This window comes from Poecilia reticulata, chromosome 13, assembly GCF_904066995.2.
Source record: "Poecilia reticulata chromosome 13, P_reticulata-male-v2, whole genome shotgun sequence".
NCBI lineage: Eukaryota > Metazoa > Chordata > Actinopteri > Cyprinodontiformes > Poeciliidae > Poecilia > Poecilia reticulata.
This window is the reverse complement of record NC_088842.1, coordinates 1721764-1748111: the sequence shown is the minus strand read 5'-3', so window position 1 is coordinate 1748111 and position 26348 is coordinate 1721764. Positions and strand designations below refer to the sequence as shown.

Sequence of the window (26348 nt, the reverse complement as noted above, 5' to 3'; positions counted from 1 at the left end):
AGAGGAGACAACTTTAGTATTAAATTAAATATTGTGATCAGAGGGCATTAAAACCATCTGACAGCTGTTACCTGGATGGAGGCAGAAGCCACCTGTCCAGCCTGATCAAAGTCCAGGGACACAACATGAGAGAAGCGGCTGGCGTTCATGTTCATGGTTGTGGAGCAGTTGCCAAAGGCCTCTAGGATTGTGTAGACCGCCTGCCACTTCTCAGCTGTTTCAATTGGAGATGGAGAGGATTAATTCCCATCCCTCATTCTGTAGAAGTGTTAGCAACTGTGGCAGTAATTTAAAGAGAAGCTTCAGTTCTGCTCTAACAATATAAACACTTTGTCTACCTGCTGAACTAAAGAAGGTATTTTGAATGATACAGCATCACTTTGAGTGAGAGAATGGATAACTAGTTTCTGTTAGGCCAGGAACTACCTTCAGTCTCTGGCTGGAGAGGAAAAACCTACAGTCAGAAAATCTGTGCTCTACTCTGGACTACTATCACTCTAATCACTGTTAGGGGTCATTCTCTGTAGAATTACAATAATTAGGTACAATTAATCCCCAGATCATTGACACCTCTGGTAGGTTTAGGTTAAAAGAGTCGGTGACACAACAGAACCAAGACATCATTAGCAAGATGATCTACTGTGCTTTCATTCTGTGTACACAAAGCTTTTAATAATAAATATTTCACGCAGAGTACTGTAAATTCTATGGCACTGCAGAGTTCACAATTTTGTCTGTAGTAACTGGATCAAACGGGGGCGCCATCTTATGATCTAATGAGGGTAAATCAAAACAACTAAGGCTGAGTCAGTAATTCCAAAGATTTGAGGGACTTATCTGCAGTTTTGGAGGAAGAAGCTAGATGGAGTGATGCAGAGGACGGAGCTGGTTCAAATGAAGAGTTGGAACTATATTTATTAAACCACAAAGTTCAGGAAGCAACAATGACTCCAGTGTTTTTGGGGAGGAAGGGTCAGATGGTTAAGATTTGGAGGTAGACATCTATCACCTCCAAATCACTGAATGGCAATAAGTAGATCTATGAACATGAAAGTTATTCATCTTTATTCTGGTTTAATTCAAATAATCCAATAATTTAAAGTAACTGGTTCAAGTTCCGTGTGTGTTGCAAACTATAAATGTTCTGTCCATGGTGTTCAGTGACTAGAGTTCCTATTTCGACATCTTGAGTTTGATTTTTATACTTCTGATAACTGTATAATATTTATGTTATATTCTTTTACAGTACAGAGGGATTGAGTCGACGTCGCGCTGCGTTAGCACGCATTGTACTGTGCGTATCACCAGAAGAAAAAAGGCAAGAGTATGTTATTCTAACTGTTTAAACTATTTAAAATTAGGTCAATAAAATTATTTACAACTTGCAGCCAGCACAGGTCAACTCTCTTCGCCTGTCCTCTGCTGCAGATGTTGGAGGTTTTATTTTTATTACAGCGTCTCTGTACCTCACACTGCCTCCTGCTGAGCCTGCCGCACTTTTGATTTCTGTAATAACTTAATCTGACCGGAGGTGGCTCACTACTTCCAGTCTGTGAGCGACCGCAGTCACATCACAGATATGACGAGAAAGCATAACCTAATTTCTAAGTTTGGCTAATGTGTGTTGTTTCTTCTTGTGGATGGGTTACCAGAGAAGATCTTGCCCGTGCTTCCAGCTATAGAGACCAGGTACTGGACCAGATGCTGGCAGTTGGTGGTTTTACCACTGCCAGACTTCCCCAGAAGCACAATGGACTGATCCTGCTGGGTAGTGAGAAGGTTGCGGTAGGCTGACTGGGCCACGGCATAGACGTGAGGGGCAGTGTCCTCCCGCCGACAGCCTTTGAACATGTGCATGACCTGTTGGCAGGAAGGGCAGGAATAACCAGAAAAAAATTTAAAGTAAACTGAAGCCAATGCTAATACAGATAAACGTGTCACATTGTAAACTGTCCTGTTCTGTTGCTCTGTAACTAGCTGTAGCACCTGTAGTCTCCACTCACCTTCTCAGAATACATAGAAGGTGTACTGAGAGGGTTGATAACGACCATGTTGGGTCCAGCGAAGGAGTGGATGAGGTTTCCTCCGTAGCGCTGCCTCAAGCAGTGCATCATGCTGGACTCATTTAGGTAAACGAGTGAAGCCAGGTCCTCTGAGCGGTCATATGTTGGTGGGTTGGCCTGCACACGGACACAAACACCATGACAAAGCCGACAGTCATGGTACCTAAAACCTCAAGGACTGCTGTTTCTGTGAGAAAGAGTTTTAAAAAGTAAACTATATACAGATATAATCTAAGGCTCTGTAACTTTGTTTAGGCCACCCAGGTACAGCAGGCTTTATCTGAGCAGGGAGAGTCCTGGTAGCTTAGCATCTTAGCAGCTTGTCTGAGGTTCAGAGTGACCAGAACACAATATATGGGTTCAGATGACAGTCAAATATCATTTAGAACATCAACTGAAAATCTGAAAAATGAATAACCAAGAGGAATTCTGAGCAAAGTCGGAAAATGGAGTCCCCTTTCCTGCTGAAGGCAGGCTCTTTGCTAGGTTCTGATGAAGGTTTTACCACTGCCAGACTTCCACTGAAGCACAATGGACTGATCCTGCTGGGTAGTGAACAGGATCACTCACCCGAGTATCCGAGTACGGTCTCATTGAGATAAACCTGCTCATCACAAACTGATTGTAGTGTTTTTTTAAGATAGCAATTGTTCTAAAATACTTATTAAAAATTAGAAGTTATATTTTTTAAAAGGTCGGGTAACATTTACTATTAGTTTATTCAACTGAAATTTGAATTGTAAAGATTGCAGACACCTGCGATGAAGAACTGTTGTCCTCAGACACATTGAATAGAAGCTGTTTAAGTCAGATTTTTATTGGTGACCATCAGTACTCTTGTATCCATATGATATTCACCTTTTCTATGTCATCCTCATCCACATCCAGTATTGTTCCATCATGCTCCAGCTTGATCTTCACCTTTCCCTCGGGGAGTGAGCCACACTCTGTCTTCAGCACAGTGGCTGCAAGAATAAAGTGCAGGAAACATGCAGTCATGTTCAAAATGAAAATACTTGTGAAAACTTTATTTATTCCAATAACTGAATGCACTAAGTGTGACACTATATAGATGAAATCCACTTTCACACCTTTATTTCCATTAATTATGAGGATATTCTGCCTACTGTTAATGAAAGCATAACTTTTTATAGTAGAATATTACATCACACCTATAAAAACGCTATTTTATTACAGAAATGTGGGCTCAATGCAAACTATGCTTAAAGCCTTTTAAAAGGTTATTTTCAGAAAGTATTTTGAATCTGACGAATGAGCCTCATCAAAAAGGATTTTTTGGGCAATAATTTTAAACCTGAGGTTAAAAAAATGAGGCCAATCAAAGAACCTGTAACACGACAGAAGAGGTTGTTTTGCTAGCAGAATGATTAATAACTTGTTACTTCTGTTAATAGAAGTTAAAAACCCTTACTCACCGAGAGAGAAACCCTTTTTGTGAACAAGCCAGACCTTCTCTGATCCGTACCAGGCCTGCTCTGCTGTAATCTGCTCCTCTGTCTTCACCTGAAAAGACAACAATTTCAGGTTTAACAGAGAAGGGACAAAAGCTGCTCATCATCACACGGAAGAGGTCTCAAGTCACTAGCAGTATCCATTTTGATCCCAGTGCATGCTTTGAGGTTACAGAGAGAACCTTGTGTCAGGGAGGGAATGTTAGCTAGTGAGTGAGACTTCAGATCAAACACACACCAGCTGTAGGGCTATGTGGGAGGGGGGCTGCGTTGGAACCCCAGTTCACAAATTTTACATCACCTTTACCAGTGAGCATAAGCAAGAAGAACACCTGTAAAAATATCACACCAGGCCACAAAATAGAAAAAACCACTCAACAATAAGTTAATGAAACATGACGTATTTATGAATGTGAATCCACAAACGTTACACCATGGCTAGTGATGTTCCATTAAATAGGTTGGATCTTGTTGGAAACATGCACTTTGCAGGCAAAGGGACAATCTCAAATCTCAAAAAATGTGCATATTGTGATAAAGTTAATTATTTTCCATAATGTAATGATAAAAATTAAACTGTCATATATTTTAGATTCATTGCACACAAACTGAAATATTTCAAGTCTTTTATTGTTTTAATACTGATGATTTTTGCATACAGCTCATGAAAACCCAAAATCCCTGTCTCAAAATATTAGCATACTTCATCCGACCAATAAAAGAAATGTGTTTTAATACCAAAAAAGTCAACTTTCAAATAATTATGTTCAGTTATGCATTCAATACTTGGTCAGGAATCCTTTTGCATCCTTCAATGCGGCATGGAGGCAATCAGCCTGTGGCTCTGCTGAGGTTTTATGGAGCCCAAGATGCTTCGATGGCCTTAAGCTCATCCAGAGTTTTGGGTCTTGGTCTCTCAACTTTCTCTTCACAATATCCCACAGATTCTCTATGGGGTTCAGGTCAGGTGAGTTGGCAGGCCAGTTGAGCACAGTAATACCATGGTCAGTAATACCAGTGGTTTTGGCACTGTGAGCAGGTGCCAGGTCGTGCTGAAAAATGAAATCTTCATCTCCATAAAGTTTTTCAGCAGATGGAAGCATGAGGTGCTCCAAAACCTCCTCATTGCTGCTGCATTGACCTGCCCTTGATAAAACACAGTGGACCAACACCAGCAGCTGACATGGCTCCCCAGACCATCACTGACTGTGGGTACTTGACACTGGACTTCTGGCCTTTTGGCCTTTCCTTCTCTCCAGTCTTCCTCCAGACTCTGGCACCTTGATTTCCGAATGACATGCAAAATTTGCTTTCATCCTAAAAAAGTACTTTGGACCACTGAGCAACAGACCAGTGCTGCTTCTCTGTAGCCCAGGTCAGACGCTTCTGCTACTGTTTCTGGTTCAACAGTGGCTTGACCTTTGACCTGGGGAATACAGCACCTGTAGCCCATTTCCTGCACACGCCTGTGCACGGTGGCTCTGGATGTTTCTACTCCAGACTCAGTCCACAGCTTCCTCAGGTCCCCCAAGGTCTGGAATCGGTCCTTCTCCACCATCTTCCTCAGGGTCCGGTCACCTCTTCTCATTGTGCATCGTTTTCTGACACACTTTTTCCTTCGCACAGAAGTACCTTGATACAGCACTCTGCGAACAGCCTATTCGTTCAGAAATTTCTTTCTGTGTCTTACCCTTACTGAGGGTGTCAATGATGACCTTCTGGACAGCAGTCAGGTCAGCAGTCTTACCCATGATTGCGGTTTTGAGTAATGAACCAGGCTGGGAGTTTTTAAAGGCCTCAGGAATCTTTTGTAGGTGTTTAGAGTTACTTTGTTGATTCAGATGATGAGGTTAAGTGCTCGTTCAGAGAACCTTTTCATGATATGCTAATTTTTTGAGACAGGGATTTTGGGTTTTCATGAGCTGTATGCAAAAATCATCAGTATTAAAACAATAAAAGACCAGAAATATTTCATTTGGTGCGCAATGAATCTAAAATATATGACAGTTTAATTTTTTATCATTACATTATGGAAAATAATTTACTTTATCACAATATGCTAATTTTTTGAGAAGGACCTGTACATGCCACAGTGGAGAGCAATTCTCTTTAAACCTGGTCCCTGCTCGTTTCCCATGTTTCCCTGCTTCAACACTCCTTATTTCAATCAGTGGCTGACTAAAGGGAGGATTTGCTGAGGACATCTTTCACTATTAAAATCTGGTGTGTTCAAGTAGAGAAACATCTAAAACATGCATTACAGTGAGTTCACAGGACTGAGATTCATGTGATGAGCTGGAGCATTTATGACAGGCATGGTCCAGGCCACACTGGAGGTTTCTTAACTGCAACATGAGACGTCTGGAAAGGAGAAAACTGATCCTCTTCCCCTGATTCCTGAAGATGTTGGCAGCATTAAGAAGTCAAAGCACAGTTATATATGGGCAACATGCTAAACACACACACATACACGTACGTTTGCACGCGCGCGCGCACACACACAATAGACCCTTCGCATGTTATTGTTTCCATCCAGAAATTTCGGGCATGCGCACAATGCTGGAGGGCTAAAAGACTATTCTTTTGCATGGCATCCATAGCCGCGCATTATAATTCCGTTAACTGACTGAAACCTGGAGATGTAGGTATTATTAAATACCTGTGTTAAATTCAGCGCAGTGCACCACAGCAATGAAAAATATGACACAGAAAAGGTGTTGAAGAATAGCTCAGAACAACTCATTCTTGTGTTTTCTCACTCAACAAACTAGTTGCCATAGCAATTGACAACAATGCCATTCTATGCATCAGGATTCAACACCAAAAAACACAAACGTTTTACACACAAGGAACAGAATATTGAGTTCATTATATTATTCTGTTTTTAAGCTTGATGTTTATTTTGCGATTATTAATAAGTGATCTCCGTGATGGCAGATTATTGATGATAGCTTAGCTACCATTGCTGAGGTAGATTAGCTGCTATTAGCTAATTTAAATCTCTGCTCTACCGATGACCTGTCAGAGTTGGTCTTTGGAGTTCTCTGACTTAATAAAGCAAGGGTTTAATGAGGACACGACCTCTAATAAACTGTTTACACCTGCTTGTTGGATCACCTCTTGGCCTGCACAATGTTACACAATCTTGCAATGGTGATATTGGCAAATACTGAGATGACAACATCAGATGTGATACATACATATTTCTTCACTCCCTTGGCATTTTGGGTAACATCATTAGTGTTGTGTTTGAGCATCTCCTGCTGTCAGACTCTGTCCAACTGGGTGAATATTAACATTACCATGAAGGATACATATTCATAAAACTAGGAATACACTGACCAACAATCATTCAAGTTGTTTCAGAACATAGTTAGACAAAAAAGCTCATGCTTTTCGATAGCATTATTCACAATGCGCTGTGAGAAAGCAAAAAAGGAAGGAACTACCAAAGCAACTTAGAATGACATTAAAGCTGATATGTCTAAGAAGTGAAAAGTTAACCCAAGTTCAGGAATGAAGGCAAAACCGGTTAGCTATAGTTCTTATCTGCACTACTATAGCTCTCACCTGGCCTTATTGTAAATGGAAGTAAAGCAAACCTGCTGGCTCCCTGTTTTATGCCATGTGTAAATACCAAATCAATAGTTCACACTAATGTACTCACAAACACTTTAGCAAAAATGGTACACAGTTAGTCAAACAGTGAACCAAACCAGTCCATGCAACTAGCCCGTCGCAATAAACGATAAATCAATTAATCACAAGATAAATTAAACCTATCAAACTCATTTTAATTATCGGCTTTATCGTCTCTTCCTGCCTTTTTTCCTTTCTCTTGATGACACGGAATGAAAAAAGGCTCAACTTTGGTGTTCTCCACTGACCCTCCCTTCCTCATTTCCTTGGTGCAATGTCCAGCGCACACGACACGAGTTGTTGGCCAATTGTCGGCCCATAATTTCAAAACCTGAGAGACACATTAGCTGACAGAAATCCTAGGTATAACGGTTCAATCGTGCTGTGTGGTGTCCAGCCACACTGCCATTATTTTGGATTTGTAGCCCAAAATAATGGCTACAAGTCCAGTTAATTAATTTAAAAACCAGACATTAATCAATGCTTTGCTAGAATCTACCTGTGATGCATGTGGCTAGAGTCAGAGTCAAGTTCTGACTGAATGAAAATCATTATAACCTATTTATGTCACTTTAACAAAGAACAGCTGAAAACTTACCGGGTTTATCAACTGCGGTAGTAATTTGACTCCAACTCCTCTCCTTGTCATTTCTATATTCTTTGCAGAAAATGTTAAATAAATATTAATGTTTCCACATGCCTCCAATGTCTGCTTAGATCGGCTAACGAGCTAAGATTATCTTAAGGGGAAAATAGGGGCAAAAAATCGTGTAGTATGAACTACTGCATTAGGTAGTGGGATGTGCCCATCTTCTCTATTTAAATCTAGTGATTACTGAAGGGCAATATGGTATACAGACTTCATAATCTGCACTCATTTGGTTGAATGCAGTATTTATTTCCACTTTGGCTTTATGTTGTTTAGTTCAAGAATGTTTTTTGTTAATGGAGACTGAGAATCCATTTTATTTTTGTTTTTGGTTTTGTTTATTTAGTTTATCAGTTCCAGTGTTATGTGTTCTTTTGAAAATAAAGTGTGTATCTATGGCAGGAAATAGCATGCATTAATACGTCACTTCCATTAAATCAGTGTCAAAAGGTCTTGAAACAATATCGTTTATCGCAATAATTTTTTAGACAATCGCTCAGCAAAATTTGTTATCGTGACAGGCCTACATGCAACTGATTGAAATGCAATGTCTGTTATGTCCTTCTGTCAGCTGGGAAATATTCACAGAGCTTGTCAACACACAACCAACACTTCGTACCATAAGTATATGCATATAACTCAAAACTAGAGCTCAGATTCAATGTGCTTCCTCTTCAAAATAAGATTAAAATTAAATAGAAGGCTTTATGAACAGTGCTCTGTTCAAACACTGAAGCTGTGAAAACCTTCCTTCCTTTAACCTTTCATTATGCTCAAACAAAAACACATCACTTGAGTTAATTCACAACAAACAAGCTCACACATCCGTCACTTCTGATCTGCCAATGTAAATCATACAGACATTAAGCACATCGGCAGTCTCTACTTGTACTAACTGGACCATGCATTTCTAACACCAGGATCTCATACATACGTAGGTCAGATATGTTGCACGGGACCACTGGAACTCTTCCTGACTTCCTGAAGCTTGTTGAGAGGGATTTGCACTAAGGACAGAATGCAGTGGAGGCAAGCCCGAGGATTTACAGGCAGGTGGGCTACAAGGAGTGGCTGAAGAGGTGGCAGACGTGACATCTGTACAGGAAGTCAGGGGAGCTGACTTGGGAGGTGCGACAAATCCCTCAACTGAAAGGAGAGAAGAATGTCTAGAAGTAACTTTGGAAGCAGTCTGAGGTAAGCCAATAGGAGCTGATGAAGTCTTTAAATATGTGAAATAATCGGTATCCTGTAACACCTGGGTGGTTGTACCCTCTGTACACTCCCGATTTGTTTCCATTAGCTCACTTTTCTTCTTCTCTTCAGGTGGTTTCCCTTTCTCTACTTGTTCCTTCCTGGTTTGTGAGCAAAGCCCTTTTCTTTTGTCACCGATCATAAAATGTGTCAGTGCTTGTGGAATACTCGCTTTATTTTCTGTTTTGATAATGTCATGTTTAAAGAAGAATGCTGGCACTGTCTTTGTCAGTGGAGCTGTTCTTGGTGCTTGAACTGTTTTGACTGCTTCAGCTGTAAATTTGGCTTCCTCTTTAGTTTTTCCTAAATTTTGAGTTAGCATCTTTGCCTCATCACCCTGTATGGACACAACATTTTTAATAACAAGAGGAACCACATTTCCTTCTGTTTTGTGTGCTGTCCTCTGTTCATCTGTAAGGTCCATTTGGCTGGTATTGGTGTCCAAAGGATCAACATTACCATTGTTCAGACCATTCGGAATACTTTCGCCATTGTTTTCATCGTTTCCATGCCCAGAGCTAGCTGCCTCTATCGTTTGGACTTGTGAAGGCTTAGATCTGTTTAATTTAAATGTCATCTTCAGTGGTGTTTCAGGGCTTTTGAAGAGCTCAGTGACTTTAACAGGCACTGTGATGATTGGTGGGGCGGAACCTCGGGCAGGACCAGCAGATTCATCCCAGGAAGCTGCTGAAGGACTTTTTGCCCTGAATATCGCTCTGCCAGGATCTAGACCAGGGACTGATTGGGCCCGGCTTGCCAGCCTGTCAACTTCCAACTAATTACAGAGAGGAAATACAGAAAGCAAAAGTGTAAATGTTGGGAAGGAACTTCTTTAAGCCAACAAACAAATTATCACTTGGTTATAGATAGGGCTGCAAGAACGAATTAATAAATTGGATAAAAATTAACTACTAGAAGTCTTGGTAACAAATTTCATTATCCATTTCTTGCACAATTTATGTGTCACTCGCCATGTCACGGGGCCGTTTCTTCACCAACAGAGCTTTGCCAATGCTAACTGATTGAAATAAAGTTTTAAAAAAAACAACCTGCACAGGGAGTTGAACGGAGCAAGAAGGCAGCAGAGCAGGAATGGTGTTTTCAAAAGAAATCAAGTAAATTCTAGAAATTTAAATTCTAGCTGGCCTGACACTGCTGTTTACTTTTAAGATTAACTCAGTCAACATCATTTATCATTGGGTTACTTTTATTATTTAACTTAAGCAGTTTTTAAATGTGCTTCATAAATACATTTACCACAATGATGGCTATAATTATTAAGCTTCAAGATTTCATTTATCAACAAAGTCTAAGTGAAGACGCTGCACTGTATGTGAATGAACGTGTTGCAGGAGGGGAGTAAACAAACATGACCAAAAGAAAAAAGTTCATAATGTAAGAGGTCTAACTTAATGATCTGCTCAGTCTGATCTGAGTGACTAACATCAAAAGCTTCAATAAAAACTTTGACTGAGACTAAATGAACTTAGACAAAAGTTAGGAAAATTGCATTTCCATGTGAAACTTTTAAAAAGCACTGTGCAGTATTTACTTACACTTTTGCCTCCCGCCTTGTTCTCTTCTTTGATCTAGAAAGTGTTAATGTAAAGAATGAAACCAGATCAAAACCTTCTTCTTATATGAAGCTCATGGTGACAAACTGGGCCAACCTCAAAACATGCAAAGATGCCACCACAACCATTTATTTTCTGTCTTCACATACAGTGTTCTCCCTTAAATATACAACACATACAAGTGATGCAGTCAGAAAATTATTAGTGACATAATTCAGCATGGTGCAAAATCACAGCAGATTAGTTTAGAAAAGCCAAAACTTAAAAAAAAATAGTCGAGAGCTATGAGCAATTATGTTAACTACCTGGGTAAAATGCTATTTTAGCATGCATTTAAAGTGTGTGTTTAATGACATTTCTATGCAAGACTTTCCTTTTGCTCCCAGAAGGAGAAGCGAGTTGAAAATGCCATGTTGTTTTGCTGTCATTAGTTGGGACTGACAAGATGGAACAGGAGAAGGAGGAGCTAGAACAGGATGAATGGAAAGAATATACAGTATAGAGTTAAATCATATGTCAGAACAGATGACTCAAAAACTCTTAGGTGTAGAATGGAAAATCTTTGGCATGATCTCCTGAACCCTTTTTTACATTTAACTCTGTAAATGTCATTAAATGTCATAAAGTAATTAATGTTGCAAATATTGAATGGTACAACTTTCCAAACATCTTTGGTTATTCAGTGACAAAGTAATATTTGGTTATAAGTTTCAACAATATTAAAGTAATATCACTATTCTTTCCTTTTCCTTTTCAGTATTTAATGTAATATTTTTATCTATTACAACTTTTCATTAAATTATTTTTTCTATATTCTGTATTAATATTTTTGTTTACTGACACTTTGTTTTTTAACAATCATACATTGATTTATTTTCTTCTCTAATATTTCCTCTTTCCATTTCCTCACCTCCAGTTTGAAATTGATACTTGTGTAACATTTATTATCATTGGGTTATTATTATCATGTAAACGGAGGGGGTAGGGTGAGAGGAAGGCAATATCAACTTCAAGAATCAGCCCCAAAAACACTCAGCAGAGATTGATTAGACTGATGTCAAAATAATCAGCACTGGCCTTAATACTTGTATCAGTTGATCTCTAGTCTACAGTTTCCCCTGAGGTCAGATTGTGCAATTTTAAGAAAAAGTAGATTGAATTTAAGCAAAGTAGATTGAAACATTTTGAAATGTTTTGAAGCTACATTTCAAAACATTTCAAACTGAAAGCCTCAGTTAGCAGGTGAAGCTCTATAGTCTGTGACAATATAATCAGGAATGTGCTTAACAAGTGTGTCTTATTTTGGGAGGCTGTAAGCATACAGCCTCCCCTTTCTGATAAGAACACTCAGCTGTGCAGCACGTGGGAGGAGGATTGATTATATCAGTGGTCCCCAACCCCCAGTCCGTGGACCGGTACCGGTCCATGGACCAATTGGTACCGGGCCGCGCAAGAAATTCAATATTTCCATTTTATGTAGAGTCTGGAGGATCTTTTATTTTGAAAAACCTTTAACCGGATTCTCTCGGTTACTTGCACGCCAACATTGAGCCCACAAGCAGCAAAATGAGTAAGAAACAGATCAGGTGTCTTTGGAAAGTTTCTTTGCAAAGGGGAAAAGGCCCAGAGAAGAGACAGGAGAATGGATTTATCCCGGACCGATAGGTGAGTCCCACATTACAAGCAGCTCTGCGTAACATGCGGCGACCGGCTGCTAATGAGGCAATGAAGCTTCAAGCTGCTTTACCACGTAGAGACCAAGCAGGCTGTGGATATAAGCAACACTTCGGGTGTTATTGTCTCCCATCACTCCCAGATGAAACAAGCTTGCAGAGAAACAAGCTCAGGGCTCCCGTTAGTCATTATCGTGAGTTAAAATTTTCACGAAAGTAAAATGTTCGTTTTTGTGGCGCATCTGTATATTATTTTGAAGGGATATGTAAACGTTACCATAGGGACCAGAGTCAGAGCGTTTGGGCAGTGGTCGAGAGGAGATAAGAAGAGCTTGTGAGTCTTAAGTCTGGTTTAGACGGCAAGATTTAAGAATTGTCGGCCGATTCTCCAAACCTCTGTGACCACAGAGCTGATAAAAGTACAACAGGTTCGATCGGTTCGTGTCTCCAAGGCAGGAGCAACACGAACCGATTCCAGTCACGAATATCGCGATTCCAGAAGAAAATCCACAAAACTCCCAACATAGCATATGGGAATTTAGAATAACCAAACACTGATGATGACGTAGAAGCAATATCAGGATGCGGAGTCATTTTAAGAGGTAAAAGACGTAACAAAAAGAAAAGGCGGTGGATAAAAGACGACGGGAGCAGCCGCTCTATTTGCTGCACTATGATTTGGAGGTGAATATGTTTTTTCATAGTTAACATATTTAATACATGTTACGCAGAGCTGCTTGTAATGTGGGACTCACCTACCGGTCCGGGATAAATCCATTCTCCTGTCTCTTCTCTGGGCCTTTTCTCCTTTGCAAAGAAACTTTCCAAAGACATCTGATCTGTTTCCTCCTCATTTTTGCTGCTTGTTGGCTCAGTGTTGGCGCGCAAGTAACCGAGAGAATCCGGTTAAAGAATTTTCAAAATAAAAGATCCTCAAGACTCAAATAATACATAAAACGGAAATATTTCACTATTTCTTGCGCGACCCGGTGCCAATTGGTCCACGGTCCGGGGGTTGGGGACCACTGCTTTAAGGGCTTGTTTTCTGAAAATTCATCCATCCACTAATTAACACGCTTTTATCCCTACAGGGTCTGAAAGAAGGCTGCTGCCCATCTCCAGTGGTCAATGGGTGAGAGGCGAGGTGTTTTCTAAAAATATCATATTAATTTAGGTTTATATTTAACTGAAGCAAACTTCAAGAGTTTGCAAAGAGAAAAAATTGATTGTGAATTACTTTGTGTCAAATTGTTTTCTCCATCTAGTAGTTCTACTAGCTACAGAATCGCAGGGTGTGTTCTTCCTATGTTGAACAGAACGTTACTCAACAAAGCCTGTGATTACCTTACCTTTTAATGCCTGGTTGGAACCAAATTGTCACCTGAAGTGTGATGAATGGAATGAATCTGCTGGTTAGATTTCCCCACTGGTTGCTCTTCTATCTAAATAGATAGGTCTTCTATTTAGATAGAAGAGCAACCAGTGGGGAAATTTACAGCCAATGAGGCTTCTGTGGCTTTAAGTACTTGCAATCACCCAAGTTTTGATCAGTTTCATAGTCATTGCCATGATAATTAAGCTAGCTAGCTCTGATAAAGGCTCTAAATAGTTTCCATTTGGAATGATCTAATGCAGAACTCTGGGACAGCATGGACACAGTGGACTCTGAGCATGAATGAAATGAATCAAATACAACACTGCTGCATGGTTTGAAAATACAACAGATAGCAGAGAGACATAAATTAAACGACAAATAAAAGCACTACTTAAGCAACATCTAGGACTCTTACTCCATTTTCCTTTATTAATTAATTACTGTTCCATCTTAGAGTCTGCTATTTTCTTAAAACACATTATAAATACAACAGGAAGATCATTTCATAAACCAGAAGCTTTCATTGGTTCTGTCAGTCTACAAGTACTGTTAGTAATGTTTAGCTTTGGCCCACTAACAACCACATTACTTTGTCTCTATAACAAGAAAATACCAACCACCAATCTGAAAAATGGTTTTGGCCCAAATAATAAACAGAAGTAAGAAACACCAACCTTCACATATTAACCAGCTCACTTACTCAATGCATTTAACAAAAAGAACTCTGTTACTTTACGTAAGCTTTTAGAGCGCTGGATTAGTGGAGAAACCAGAAAAGTGACATTTCAACATGTGAAGGTGGCCATGGATGAATTTCCAGAAGATGATAACCCCTTCCAACCTCTGGCCCACAGATACCCACTGACACCACCAACGAAGCAATCAGGAAATAGTCATTTCAGGCAAAAATTCCTCAAGCTGGCTCCTTGGAAAACACAATTTAAAAAACTGTACTCCTTACTGATATGCATCACAGCTCCAGTACTGTTAGACTAATAAAGACAGAGTTAAATGTTCTACCTGTAGGTGAAGCAATGGTGTCAGAGAGCTCTCAATAGAGTCATACAGAGCAGCAAACTAACTTAACTCCAAAAGGACCAAGTGATAGGCAAGAGGCAGACCAGAGAGAGAACCAAGGCGAAGGTTTCTGATAGGTCAGCTATTTAAGTCAATGGTCAGACAAGGGATGTGAAGACATCTGTTATTATATGGAGATTGTTGAGTGGGATAAATATAGAAGCCCCACTGCTCTCCAGACCAAAGACCACCACAGTCCAACAACACCCACACATGCCCCTCTGTGTGTGTGTCCATTAGACTGCAGTAAGTGCTATGTACAGTGGACAACATCAACAACACAAGCTAGCTGACAGGGTTTAAAGGCTTCTAAAGGAGAACTTCCAGTACAGATGTTGGGGTGGTATAATCTCCATATCTACCACGTTCCAAGAAGAAACACCTTAAAGCTGCAGTATGTAACTTTTATAAAAATATGTTTTTTTACATACATGATAAAATTGTCACTATGTTGTGACAGTATAATATGAGACAGTTACTCTGAAATGAAAAAAAATTCAAGCTGCTCCTGCTATTATTGCAGTGTACAGCCAGGCACTGCTCCCAGTCAAAAGCAACCAATCAGAGCCAGGAGGAAGGTATGAATGCTGTCTATCAAACTCATGTCTGCGCTGTTCAATCTGCTAATGGCAGAGAAACAGCTTACTAAAAACTTCAAACTTTTTATCTGTCGTTATCGGTGGCCATGCCTGAGCATTCATAGCAGGCTCTACTAATAGGGAGAAGCTGTAGCAAAGCAGACAGAAAGGGGGAGGGTATGAGCAGCATGTACATAAGAATTACTGACAGTACTAAGGACCCTCATCCTGGCTTTGATTGGTTGTTTCTGACTTAGCGGTGCATTTCTACAGTTAGCATTGGGAGCACTGAAGGCAGAGGAGCAGATTATCTGTCTCATACTATACTGTTCTGACATTGTGACAGTATTAACAAATATGTAAAAACATCTCATATAAAACTATTACATAACTGCAACTTCAAGGCAGCCTTCTCCATTTATGGCCACTTCTGCCACAAGATGGCAGCAGAAGGACAGCCAATGAGGCTTCTGTGGCTTTAAGTACTTGCAATCACCTTAAGTTTTGATCAGTTTCATAGTCATTGCCGTGATAATTAAGGGAAGTCACAACCCAACAGAGATAGTGACTAATTAATGCAGCTGGGCCCAAAAACTCCAGCCACTCAATACTGCAACAGGAAGTAGAGTGGGTGGAGTTCAAAGGAGCAGAATGAAGAGCAAAGCAGCCTTTACCTCAGGCAGTTCAATGCTAATCCTATTAGAAGTGGGTTCATGTCTGAAAATATGCAACATTTTTTTACTGAGAAAGTTGTAACATAAAGTACATGTTGAGAATCCACACAACTTTGCTTTTGTGGATTCTCAAATTATGTTGTGAAGTCTGAATGCAGACTTCACAACAAGTCTGGATTCAGTGCTAGTTTTTATTTCTTTTTGGTGGTTTGGTGACTCGACTGTAAGTTCTGCACAATAATTTCAATGTACCTGGAAAGAGCATGTGTATAAACAACAAAGAGATTCTAGATATTAAACTATTTCTACTCCTATGGGGAAAAAAACCAACACAAAGCAGCAGATGGTGAATGCATAATTTATAGGAGAAAAAATTAAGAGCTTTTCAGTGATTTCAACCTGACCGTAAAGTCAGTTTGTAACTTAAAAAAAAAATGTTTTTTACATATTTGTTAAACCATGACAGTATGTTATGAGACAGATAATCTGTGAAAAGATCGAGCTCTTCCACCTCCTCCATGAGGTGTTATTGCCATCTGAATTAATGCACCACTACTGGTCAAAAACTACCGATCACAGACATGAGGTGTCTCTTAGAACAGTCTATCAACCTCGTGTATGTGTCCTAATGACTTACCAGTAGTAATCTGCCTTACTAAAACATGAGAAGCTACAAATGCCTCATCACTCCGTTTATCAGACAAGTGTAACGCCCTTCCTTCCGAGGAAGTTGTGACTCAAAGAGATCCAAAATCTTCAAACTTGGGATCAGCAAATATTGATCCTAAGGAACTTCACCCAAATTTGCGAACTGATTTGCACATGGCTGCATCAATGTGTTGGTTGGTTGGGTCAATATGCACTGTAGTGTAACAGCACTTTCAGTAGTCAATATTAACTGACCCATTTTCAGTTTGGTGGAGTAGTAGACATCCAGCCAACCAAATAGCCACAAACATCCAGTTAAAAGACTAGTAACCACCATTTGTTCTTGCTCTCCAACAGGAGAAGGTTCCCTAATCGCTGTATAACACAGGATAATGGGAAGATTTGAGACTGTGCCTTGGTATATAAAGGTGCTATTCCACTAGACCGTCTCTAACCCGGCCAGACTCATTAGCACATCCAGCTCTGCCTGGCTGTGCTCAGATTTTCATAACTACTTCAGAGGCAGTACTAGCAGAACTGAGCAGTGTAAGGCTCTGAAGAAATTTGATTGACAGCTGACCGCATTGATTTATTGCCATGATTTACGTCACTGAAAACTTCAAACAATATAGTTTAGCTGTGGACCGCAGACATGCTGTCTGCTATCAGAGAGCTGCTCAGTACAGAACACGTGTTAAGTTTTGCAGCAGAATGACCGTGAATTTGCAGCGCTGCTAGCAGCTTGTCGCTTTGATGAACGGACACCAATAAGGAAGAGAGTAACGGTGAAGCTGTAGTCAGCTTTGTGATGGAGCTGCATTTTTGCGACAAAAGTGTGAAACACTGAAACTATATTAGGTTGCGATGTGAATTTTATTTATTATTATTAAAGCAAACATCAGCAGAGAGTTGACCACAGTTGCTGTGCGCTCACGTTCTGCCCACAATAGTGAGGAACAGAGCGTATAATGGAGAAGCTCGCTACCTGCGGTAGAACTGAACAGCACTTTGACCGGTTAGAGTGTGACCTGACAGTGGAAAAGCACCTTAAGAGGCTATGAAGGTAGCGAAAACCATTTAAGAAGGAATTAGGATTAAGAGCCTATTGAGGTTGGGTTAACCCTCTTGTATCACAAATTAGAAGTATCAGATGCCAAAAATCCTCTTAATGTAACAGCGTAAGCTTCACACCACTTAGAATGGTCAGCCTCAGAGACTCTCCTCTAAATGCAGCTAATCAAAGAGACCTGACAATAGGGACCAACTAGGTTGGGATTTTTGACAGTGTGCATGGACGTGTGTCAACTTATCACCAAGGAGGAAAGATATCAGCAATGTCTAAGAGTATTTCTGCTGTACTTATGTCCCGAAAGTGTCACAGGACTATTCCCTAATATGAAATGAATAGATCTACAATAAGAAATGTTTTTATAAGTGAACTTTACACCAAATTCAAATTAAAAAAGCAATGTGTCAAACTCCGTGAGGCATTGCTTGGGGGTCTGAGACATTAGTTAGGATGTTAAACTTCAAGTCAATGGGATGAAAGAGAGCACATAGTTTATCCATAAAATAATTTCCTTTTCTAGGAAAGAGACATTGTTAAACCCAGGAAGACCAACAGTTCTATGGTCCACAACAGGGTTTCTCAACCTTTTTTGGGCCAGCGCCCCCCTAGCCTTTATCCAGGTCCCTCACCGCCCCCCACCAAAGAATTTGTAGGCTACTTTGCACTGACTATTATTTTATTATTAATATTACTATCACTATTGTAGATGTTTGGATTTTTATACTTGTTTCTTTATTTATCATCAAAAATAATATCCCAGAGAACAAAAAAGCCATGGGAATAGGAATTATTTTCACAGGTGTCTAAGAAAAATTTAATGAACATTCAACTTAAAATCGGTAGGAATAACATAAAATAATGCCATTTTCTAGTTGTTAAATATTCCACAAAATGACCAGATAAAAGATGTACAAAAATGCCAGTTTAAACTTTGATCTATTTGCAAAATGACTGAACTGTGCAACATTAAAACATGGATAGAATGTGGGCGTCGTTTTTTTTTTTTTTTTTTTTTTGCCCCCTAAGGTGCAGGGCGGTCGGCAAGCGCATCGACGGAGAAAAGCCAGACTGACATAAACCTTTTAAAACAACGGAAACAATTTCGGTATTCTGATTATTTAAATTTAAAAGTGCTGTGGTACCGTTGTTCTATCACACCCGTTTCATACCGGACCACTTACAGCACCGGTGTTAACGCTATAAAATGAACGCTCTCTATCAGTGGTATCACCCATGGAGGGATTTCTTTATGTAAATGGGTTCATTTTTCAGAGGGATACAAAGTCAGGGTATCGTCATTTTAGTAATTACATATTTATAAGAGCGACTTTCTGTTGTCCTTCCATGCAAGCGTGCAGCTTTCAAACGGAAATAAAATACGTTTTAATATAAGTTGCTGCTTTGACATGATCACAGAACTGCCAAAACATATGTACAAAAATACCAGACAAAGTGAATCTCAGCAACATCATCAGCCAGTGTAACACTGAACTGATGCGGTGAAGCTACCAGTAGCAGGAGCGGAGCTGCACCAAGAAGCTACAAATACTGAATAGACGAAGAATAGCTGCTATCGATACAGTTGCAGCCAAGCATGATTTAATGTTACACAATACAGTTTTACCAAGTTGCTCAAAGTCTAAACTGGTATTGTTGTGCAAAAGGTGTAAAGTTTACCTTCGACCAAACGCCCCCCAAAGGAATCCCAGCGCCCCCCTTTTGTAAAAATTTCCGCCAGCGCCCCCTGCCGTCCTCTGAACCCAGGGGGCGGTACCGCCCACGTTGAGAACCGCTAGTCTACAAGAAGAATAAGAGGACAGGCTGACAGCCATGAAGAGCACTGTAGTTTGTGATGCAGAAAAACGTCTATTTACACTGTGGTGGAGGTTTCTGTGCAGAGAAAGGAAAATGTTACCACATCGTCACTTTTGGTACTAAAGTAACCCATCAAGTTAGGATTGTAAAAGCAGGAGACTATTTAACCTAAACTTTTAAAGAGGAAAAATTATTCTTCAGCTTTTACAATTTCAATTTGACAGAGAAGTCTGCACTTGTCAGAACTAAAACTTGGTGGGTTCTCATTCATCCATCTATCCATCCCTGACATTGGCTTACAGGAGTAACAGATGAAGGAGGGGAAACTCGGACATCTCTCCAGTTTTATGTTGGGCATCCCAGAGCTTTCCCAGGGCAAAAGGGATATTTTACCATTCCAACACATTCAGGGTCTGCCAAAACATGTCTTCTCAATAGGACACCCCAGAAACTGCAAAATGGGGATAAGAGATTATTCATATGACCAAAAAACCTGAATGTGTGTGTGTATATATATACACACACACACACACACACACACACACACACACACACACACACACACACACACACACACACACACACACACACACACACACACACACACACACACACACACACACACACACACACGCGTCTTTAAACTGGGACCTAAGTCCGAATTTCGTACAAACAACAAAGCTAGTATGATAGTATGACAATAAGTCCTTGAATCCCCTTCCCAAGTCCAGCCACCTAGACCCATAGCAATTTCATAAAGTCAACAGATTCTGCTGTTTACAACTTACAAACATGTAATCTTTTTGTGAGTTTTGACTAATGAAGTTATAACTTCGAGGCTAACGTTGGTTCTAATCCAGTTTTAATCAATATAAAAGTCCCTTATATTGATAAAAGGCCGAAAAAGTCCAGTGAATCTTAAAGATAGACATTAGTTCTGGAGACAGACGTGTACTGCATAGAAAACAAAATTATCCTTTTAGTAAACCACATTCCCACACATTAAGCCGTTTCCCCTCCTCCATTTCCTGCATCCACAGAACTTCATTACACTTCCCTAAGAAGAAAATGTCAGATGGACGGGGTCAGGAAGTGGCCTATTTGTTCCAGAGCAGATTCCACAAATACCAGAAAGCAATGCAAAAGGAGGGGACTGCTCTCCAGCAGCTTCCGTTAAACCTGTTAAGTCAAGTAAACGTGGCCTCTTACTTTTAATATCTCTTCTAACTTTATTCCTGCTATAAGTTTCACATACTTAAGAAGCAAAAGGCCCTCCTCCTCAAGACCCTGATCAGGCTCATCTTGTGTGTAACAGAGGGAGTGACAGCATGTTAAACTCCAAGCAGCAAAGGAAGACAGTAGTTTTCATTCTTGACAAATGTAACTTGTGGGATTTGACTTTTACTTAAAAACTGCTTCAAAACAAATTTCAATCAATAGCTAAATAAAATATATAGGGACCCACACATCCTGTATGTACATGAACATCAGGATAGGCTGATAGTGTGTGGCAGTGGTACTATGGTACAACTCAGGACTATGGCATGTTTAACAGTCAAAAGGGTAGGGAAATGTGCTTTACATGCATTATTATAGGATTAATATAATAAAACATACTTCTGCTGAAACTAAAGCAGAATTAATGATTGCTTCTCCTCCGTTACCCTCTTATTTTACCATCCGCAACAGTACTGTATCTACTATGGATCATTCCTTTCCAGTTTCAAAAGAACCTCTCTTCCTCAGGAAGTTTGAAACCTGGCTAACTGAACTTGTATGTAGCCTACATGTGGAAAGACTGCGATATGAGTTTTCTAAGATATGGAATCCAGTGTTGGAACATGTGAATGAGCAACAATGCTCCCTTTACTCAACCACCTTACTTAAGTGGCAACCAGATAAGATGGACTGCATATAACACAGATGTGAACTCTGCCCTGGCCTTTAATTTATGCAATCATTAATTATTTAATATCATTTTATAATTTATTTGCTTGTGTAATATTGGGAAGTTTTTGTTTGAATTTGTCATGCTGTTATGATACAAATTTACTTGAAAATCTTCATAAATCAAGTGTTCAAAAAAAAAGTTTGTTTTGTTTGTACAAGTCCACAACACTGGGAGACTTAATGCCAAGCCTTAAGAACTCAAGAAAGAAATTATTTTCAGTTAAAGTAGCTTAAAACAAAATGTCTAATGTTATATAAAAAAACACAGATTTGTGGTAATATGTTGAATTCTTAGTAATCTACACCTCAATTAAGACACCTAAACATATAAGCACACAAGAACTGATTCAGTTCAACTTAAATCCATGACAAAAAGAAAGGTAAAACAAATTGATTTAATCAACTTAATATCTTTAATAAACCCTGTGGCCAGGAAAAACCTTTAGTGTAGCCCAGCTCGAGCTAATAATAAGCCTCTGATTGTCTTATTGTTCAGTCAGGTTTAATGCTTTGTTAGGAATATCCTGTGCAAACACGTCACAGTTGAGAAGAATAGCAGGATCCTGTCTGTGGGCTATATTAATGTCTGTGTGGACAGACACCATCCTGCTGGAAGTTTACAGTGATCAGGCAAAAGGTTGGTGTGTTGAAAACAGTTCCAATTTATTTCTTTACAGAGAAATAATACTCTGATGTCCCTGCAAAGGTTTTACTAAGGAGCTGTCAGGTCAATATTAATTATTTTTTTCTTCCACAGGAAAAAAAAATATTTTCTTATATAGGGTGTGTTTATACACCTTTTCAAAACTGAATCATTACTGTTAGCTTCTCTTTATTTAAAATCTGTATTCTAATGCCATTTGTTATAAAAAATAATCTATCGTTTTTTACATATGCAGGACAAAAAAACTAAGTAAAACCTCCTTTATCCAAATGTTTTGTGTTCCAGGACTCTGAGCTTGTATCCTGTTTGAATCAGTCTAGTCATTCTGGAGAGAACTTATAATTCCTCACACACTGAACAGAAACAGAATTTCTGGTAACAAAAAGATATAGAAATTTTATCACGTTGTTAAAGAATGTAAAAAATGGTTGTGGCACTGCTGTCATTTGATCACAACAAACAACAAAGTAGTCCTCAGTGTGCTGTGTGGAAATCATTAGAGCTGAGCCTCATATGACACAAAGCGAGTCTTGTCCTCAGTCAGAGTGGAATATTTACACAGAACAAACTGAGAACAAATACTTGCTCGGTGTATCAATGCACCAAGAGCACAATATGGATTGCATAGTCATCCTGGACAGAACAGGGGGCTAGAGTGCTTTAGCATCAGTGAGAATAATTTTAAATAATCAATCTTCTTCTTTAAATAATGACAAGAAATAAACACCATCCTCCTGAAAAATATTCAAAAGCATGTACGTTAATCTACATTAAGGGTTTTCCTTGTTCTCAGTGTGATGTCCATAATTTGATCAGCTCCATCCCATCTGACCAGGGAGGATGAACATGGGAGAAATATCCATACAGGTGAGAAGGCAATCATGGCTCTACTAAGCTTTAGCTTTCCATTCCAGAGTTAGTGCTGCTCATGGTGGCAGCATATTTCAGTAGCTCTGCTACATCAGTTCTGATTCGGGTTTTTTTTTTGTAAACATCTGTTTATAATTTTTTTGGTTGCATCATTTTATGATTGGATGCTGTGCAGCTGGAAGGATTTATGCTGTTGCTATTTTAGTTCTTGCTGTTATATCATTCTTATTACATTTTGATTTATTGAGCAAGATATGTTGAATGTAGAAGGAATAACTGCTTCCCAGATGAAACAGATGTTCTCTATGGATCATGTTTAGACAAGTCAGTTTTAGGTACTACGATGTTCCTGACCAAATGATATAGATCACTTTAAATCAATTCATTAATGACCTATCCAGCCTGACCCCAGCATTGCTATTTACAGCATACTGACTCTGCTGCTGGACAGATGATCTTGTTGCTTTGTGCTTCCATCGTTAGCTGATCCAAGGGGCTACACTTAGAGGAGGAAGGGACATTTTGGGACAATGTCTTTGTAAATAAACGACTATAAGCGTTAACTCAGGTAATCTGCTCATGGACCAACTGGTAAAGCTACAGTACATAACTTTTTGTTTTTAATGTCTGTTTTTTTTTACATATTTGTTAAAACTGTCACTATGTTGTGACAGTATGAGACACAAACTACTCCACTTAAACGAGTAGACTACTTTGAGGCTGAAATGAGGTGCAAAGAAAAAGTAGTTAAAGATAACGTGTGATAGAAGGAAATGTAGAAGCACTGCTAGGCAGAAAAACAAGCTTTTCATATAATATACTTAATACAAGAAAAAAAGTGAACTCAGTAGGGCAAACGGCCAGGTTTGACTAGCTCGTTAAAGAGTACTCACTAGTTATCAAAGGTCTTGGAGAGATTAAAGGTCACAACCACAAGGTTACAGTCGATGAAAAACTCCAGCCTGTAGCATAGGGTTTAAGGAGGATGGCTTATCCCATGTTAGAAGCTGTAAATCAGGAGCTAGCCAAGATGCTTGAACCAAGTATAATAGAAGAAGTGAATGAAAGATCAGAATAGGTTTTTAACATCTAACAAAGACGCAAAAGAAGTGAGGCCATATGGAGGCCTTAGGGAAGTTAATAGAGCAGTGATCAGAGAAAAACATCTATAAGCCATAATTAACAGTGTAGCATCTTACCCGCAGTACATGGAGCAGATGTGTTTTGCTATAAGAGGCATAGAAGGGATTTTGGCAGAGCGATTTATCCACAGAATTGAGATCCCTGACGACATTCATCACACAAAGAGGGTGCTGCCACTTCAAAGTCTTTCAGAGATTTCATAACAGAGGTTTAACCCTTAACAGAGACAAGCACATCTTTGGATTGCAACAGATTGAGACACTCGGACATGTAATCACAGACACAGGAATTAAACCAGACCAGAGAAAGGTCAAAGATATCTACAAGGGGCCCAGACCTGAAATTTGTACAAAACTATGCAAACTTATCAGAACCATTGATAGCCATGTTTGCCCTTTCCTCGTTTGTGGACGAGTGAAACACAATGATCATTTCAAGTAATCAAACAAGCATTGGTGAGGGAGCCATGCCTGGCCTACCTTAAACTGGATGCATCAACTGTTGTCTGTAGCAGTTTTGCTACAGACCCAATCAGATGGACAGAAGAATCCAGTAACATATGCAAGCCGTTCATTGACCCCAAAATAACATCAATATTGTCAGAACATGAGGCTTTAGGATGTGCATGGACTGTGGAATATTTTAGACCGTATTTGTGGGAGGGCATGCTTACTCTGCAAACTAACCATAAACTCCTCAAATACATGTTCAACCCAGAGAAGGTTACACTGTCACCACCATGAATACAGAGACTTGATTTGAGGCTACAACCTTATGATTATAAGATAGAACACATAGTTGTAAAGTCCAATGTAGCAGATTTACTTTCACAACTTTCTTTACCAGAGACAGAGAACAATGAGTATGTAGAAATAAGTGGACAGAGTGCTGGCAGTGGCGATGCATGAAGTACAAGCCATGAACCTTGAGGACATGAAACAGTAAATGACAGAGGACAACACAAAAAAACAGCTAAAGACAATTGGGGGTGACAGGAAAATGGCCAAGCCTACTTCCATCAGAGCCACAGCCTTATAACAGATGTGCTGGAGAGTTTAAAACATATGATGGACCAGTGCTGAGAGGACACAGGATAGTGGTACCAAGAGCAATGTGAAGCAAGCATTGGACATCAGAGTATCCCCGTATTATCCAAAGAGCAACGGGAAAATTGAGGTTTCACAGATACTTCAGAACATCCAAGGGCACGGGAAAGAAATGGCAGGAGGAACTTCCAAAAATACTGGGGACTTACCTTCCAACACCACACAGAGTGTCAGGAGCCATACTCATGTTTCATCTGCACAAAGTGTCAGAACATGCAGAAGGAATATGGACTTCCACTTGGAAAGAATAAAACAAGACCATCACAATGAATACAAAACCAGAATGAAGGAGTATGCTGACCAGACCAATCGAGAAAAGAGCAGAACTTTAAGGCTGGTGATGTAGTTTGTATTGCTAGTATGGATAATGGAAAGCTGAGTACCACATTCAAAGACATTCGCCATGTGATATTGAGAAACAACCCCGATGATGCCTTTGAACTGGTAAACACAGAAGATGGCTCACAAGAGATCACAAATGTCAAACATCTTCGCCACACCCCTGTGGTAACTGCCTCCGATGCTTTGGAGAATCCACTGGAACACAACAATTGCTGAAACCACTTCATCATCTGAGACCCCACCAGAACCTAACCCAACTGTATCTGAGGTCATCACTGCCAGGAAGGGCCGTGTCATCAGAAACCCCATCAGATACAGAGATTTGAAAATAAATTTAAAAGAGAGAAAAGAAAAGTTACTCTTGGAGATGTGTAAAACAAAAATTGTTTTGATTTTTGTTTAATTTGAAAAAACAAAATGACAGCACTGAGTTAAGTTAGAAGGAAGCTTTTGTGTTACAGATATGCTTTTGTTCTAAACAAGGAGAAAACTGTAATGTAGTAATGCTGTGTTATTGCAAGATTATTAACATGATTGTGAGATTAACCAGACCAGGAATGAGACAAGTCAACAGACATGGTGACCGAAAGAGTATTGGAACATGAGTTAAAATATAAGCATAAAATGAACGAAAGGACTGTTTATTTACACAGCAAACAGATGTAATGTGCTCATTTTATGTGAAACTGAATTCAGGGTTATTATCTATAAGCCAT

General features: G+C 39.5%; 1 protein-coding gene across 15 annotated transcripts in view; it reads right to left on the bottom strand.

Moving 5' to 3' along the window:
- The window catches only part of LOC103475203 (unconventional myosin-XVIIIa-like), an 80523-nt gene that overhangs the window by 46871 nt on the left and 7304 nt on the right, over nt 1–26348 (bottom strand). For 9 of the 15 annotated variants that reach the window (XM_081614995.1, XM_008426642.3, XM_081614982.1 and 6 more), the window contains exons 1-8: nt 11024–11114; nt 10631–10665; nt 8758–9849; nt 3500–3587; nt 2922–3028; nt 2004–2180; nt 1650–1860; nt 72–214 (exon numbers count right to left, since the gene is read on the bottom strand). In XM_081614995.1, the coding sequence (XP_081471121.1) occupies nt 72–214; nt 1650–1860; nt 2004–2180; nt 2922–3028; nt 3500–3587; nt 8758–9849; nt 10631–10665; nt 11024–11060 (1890 nt within the window). In that variant the 5' untranslated portion in view covers nt 11061–11114. Of the gene's footprint in view, nt 1–71; nt 215–1649; nt 1861–2003; nt 2181–2921; nt 3029–3499; nt 3588–5881; nt 5933–8757; nt 9850–10630; nt 10666–11023; nt 11115–26348 lie in introns of those variants that run through there. The other 6 variants (XM_081614992.1, XM_081614993.1, XM_081614994.1 and 3 more) reach the window with 3 other exon arrangements.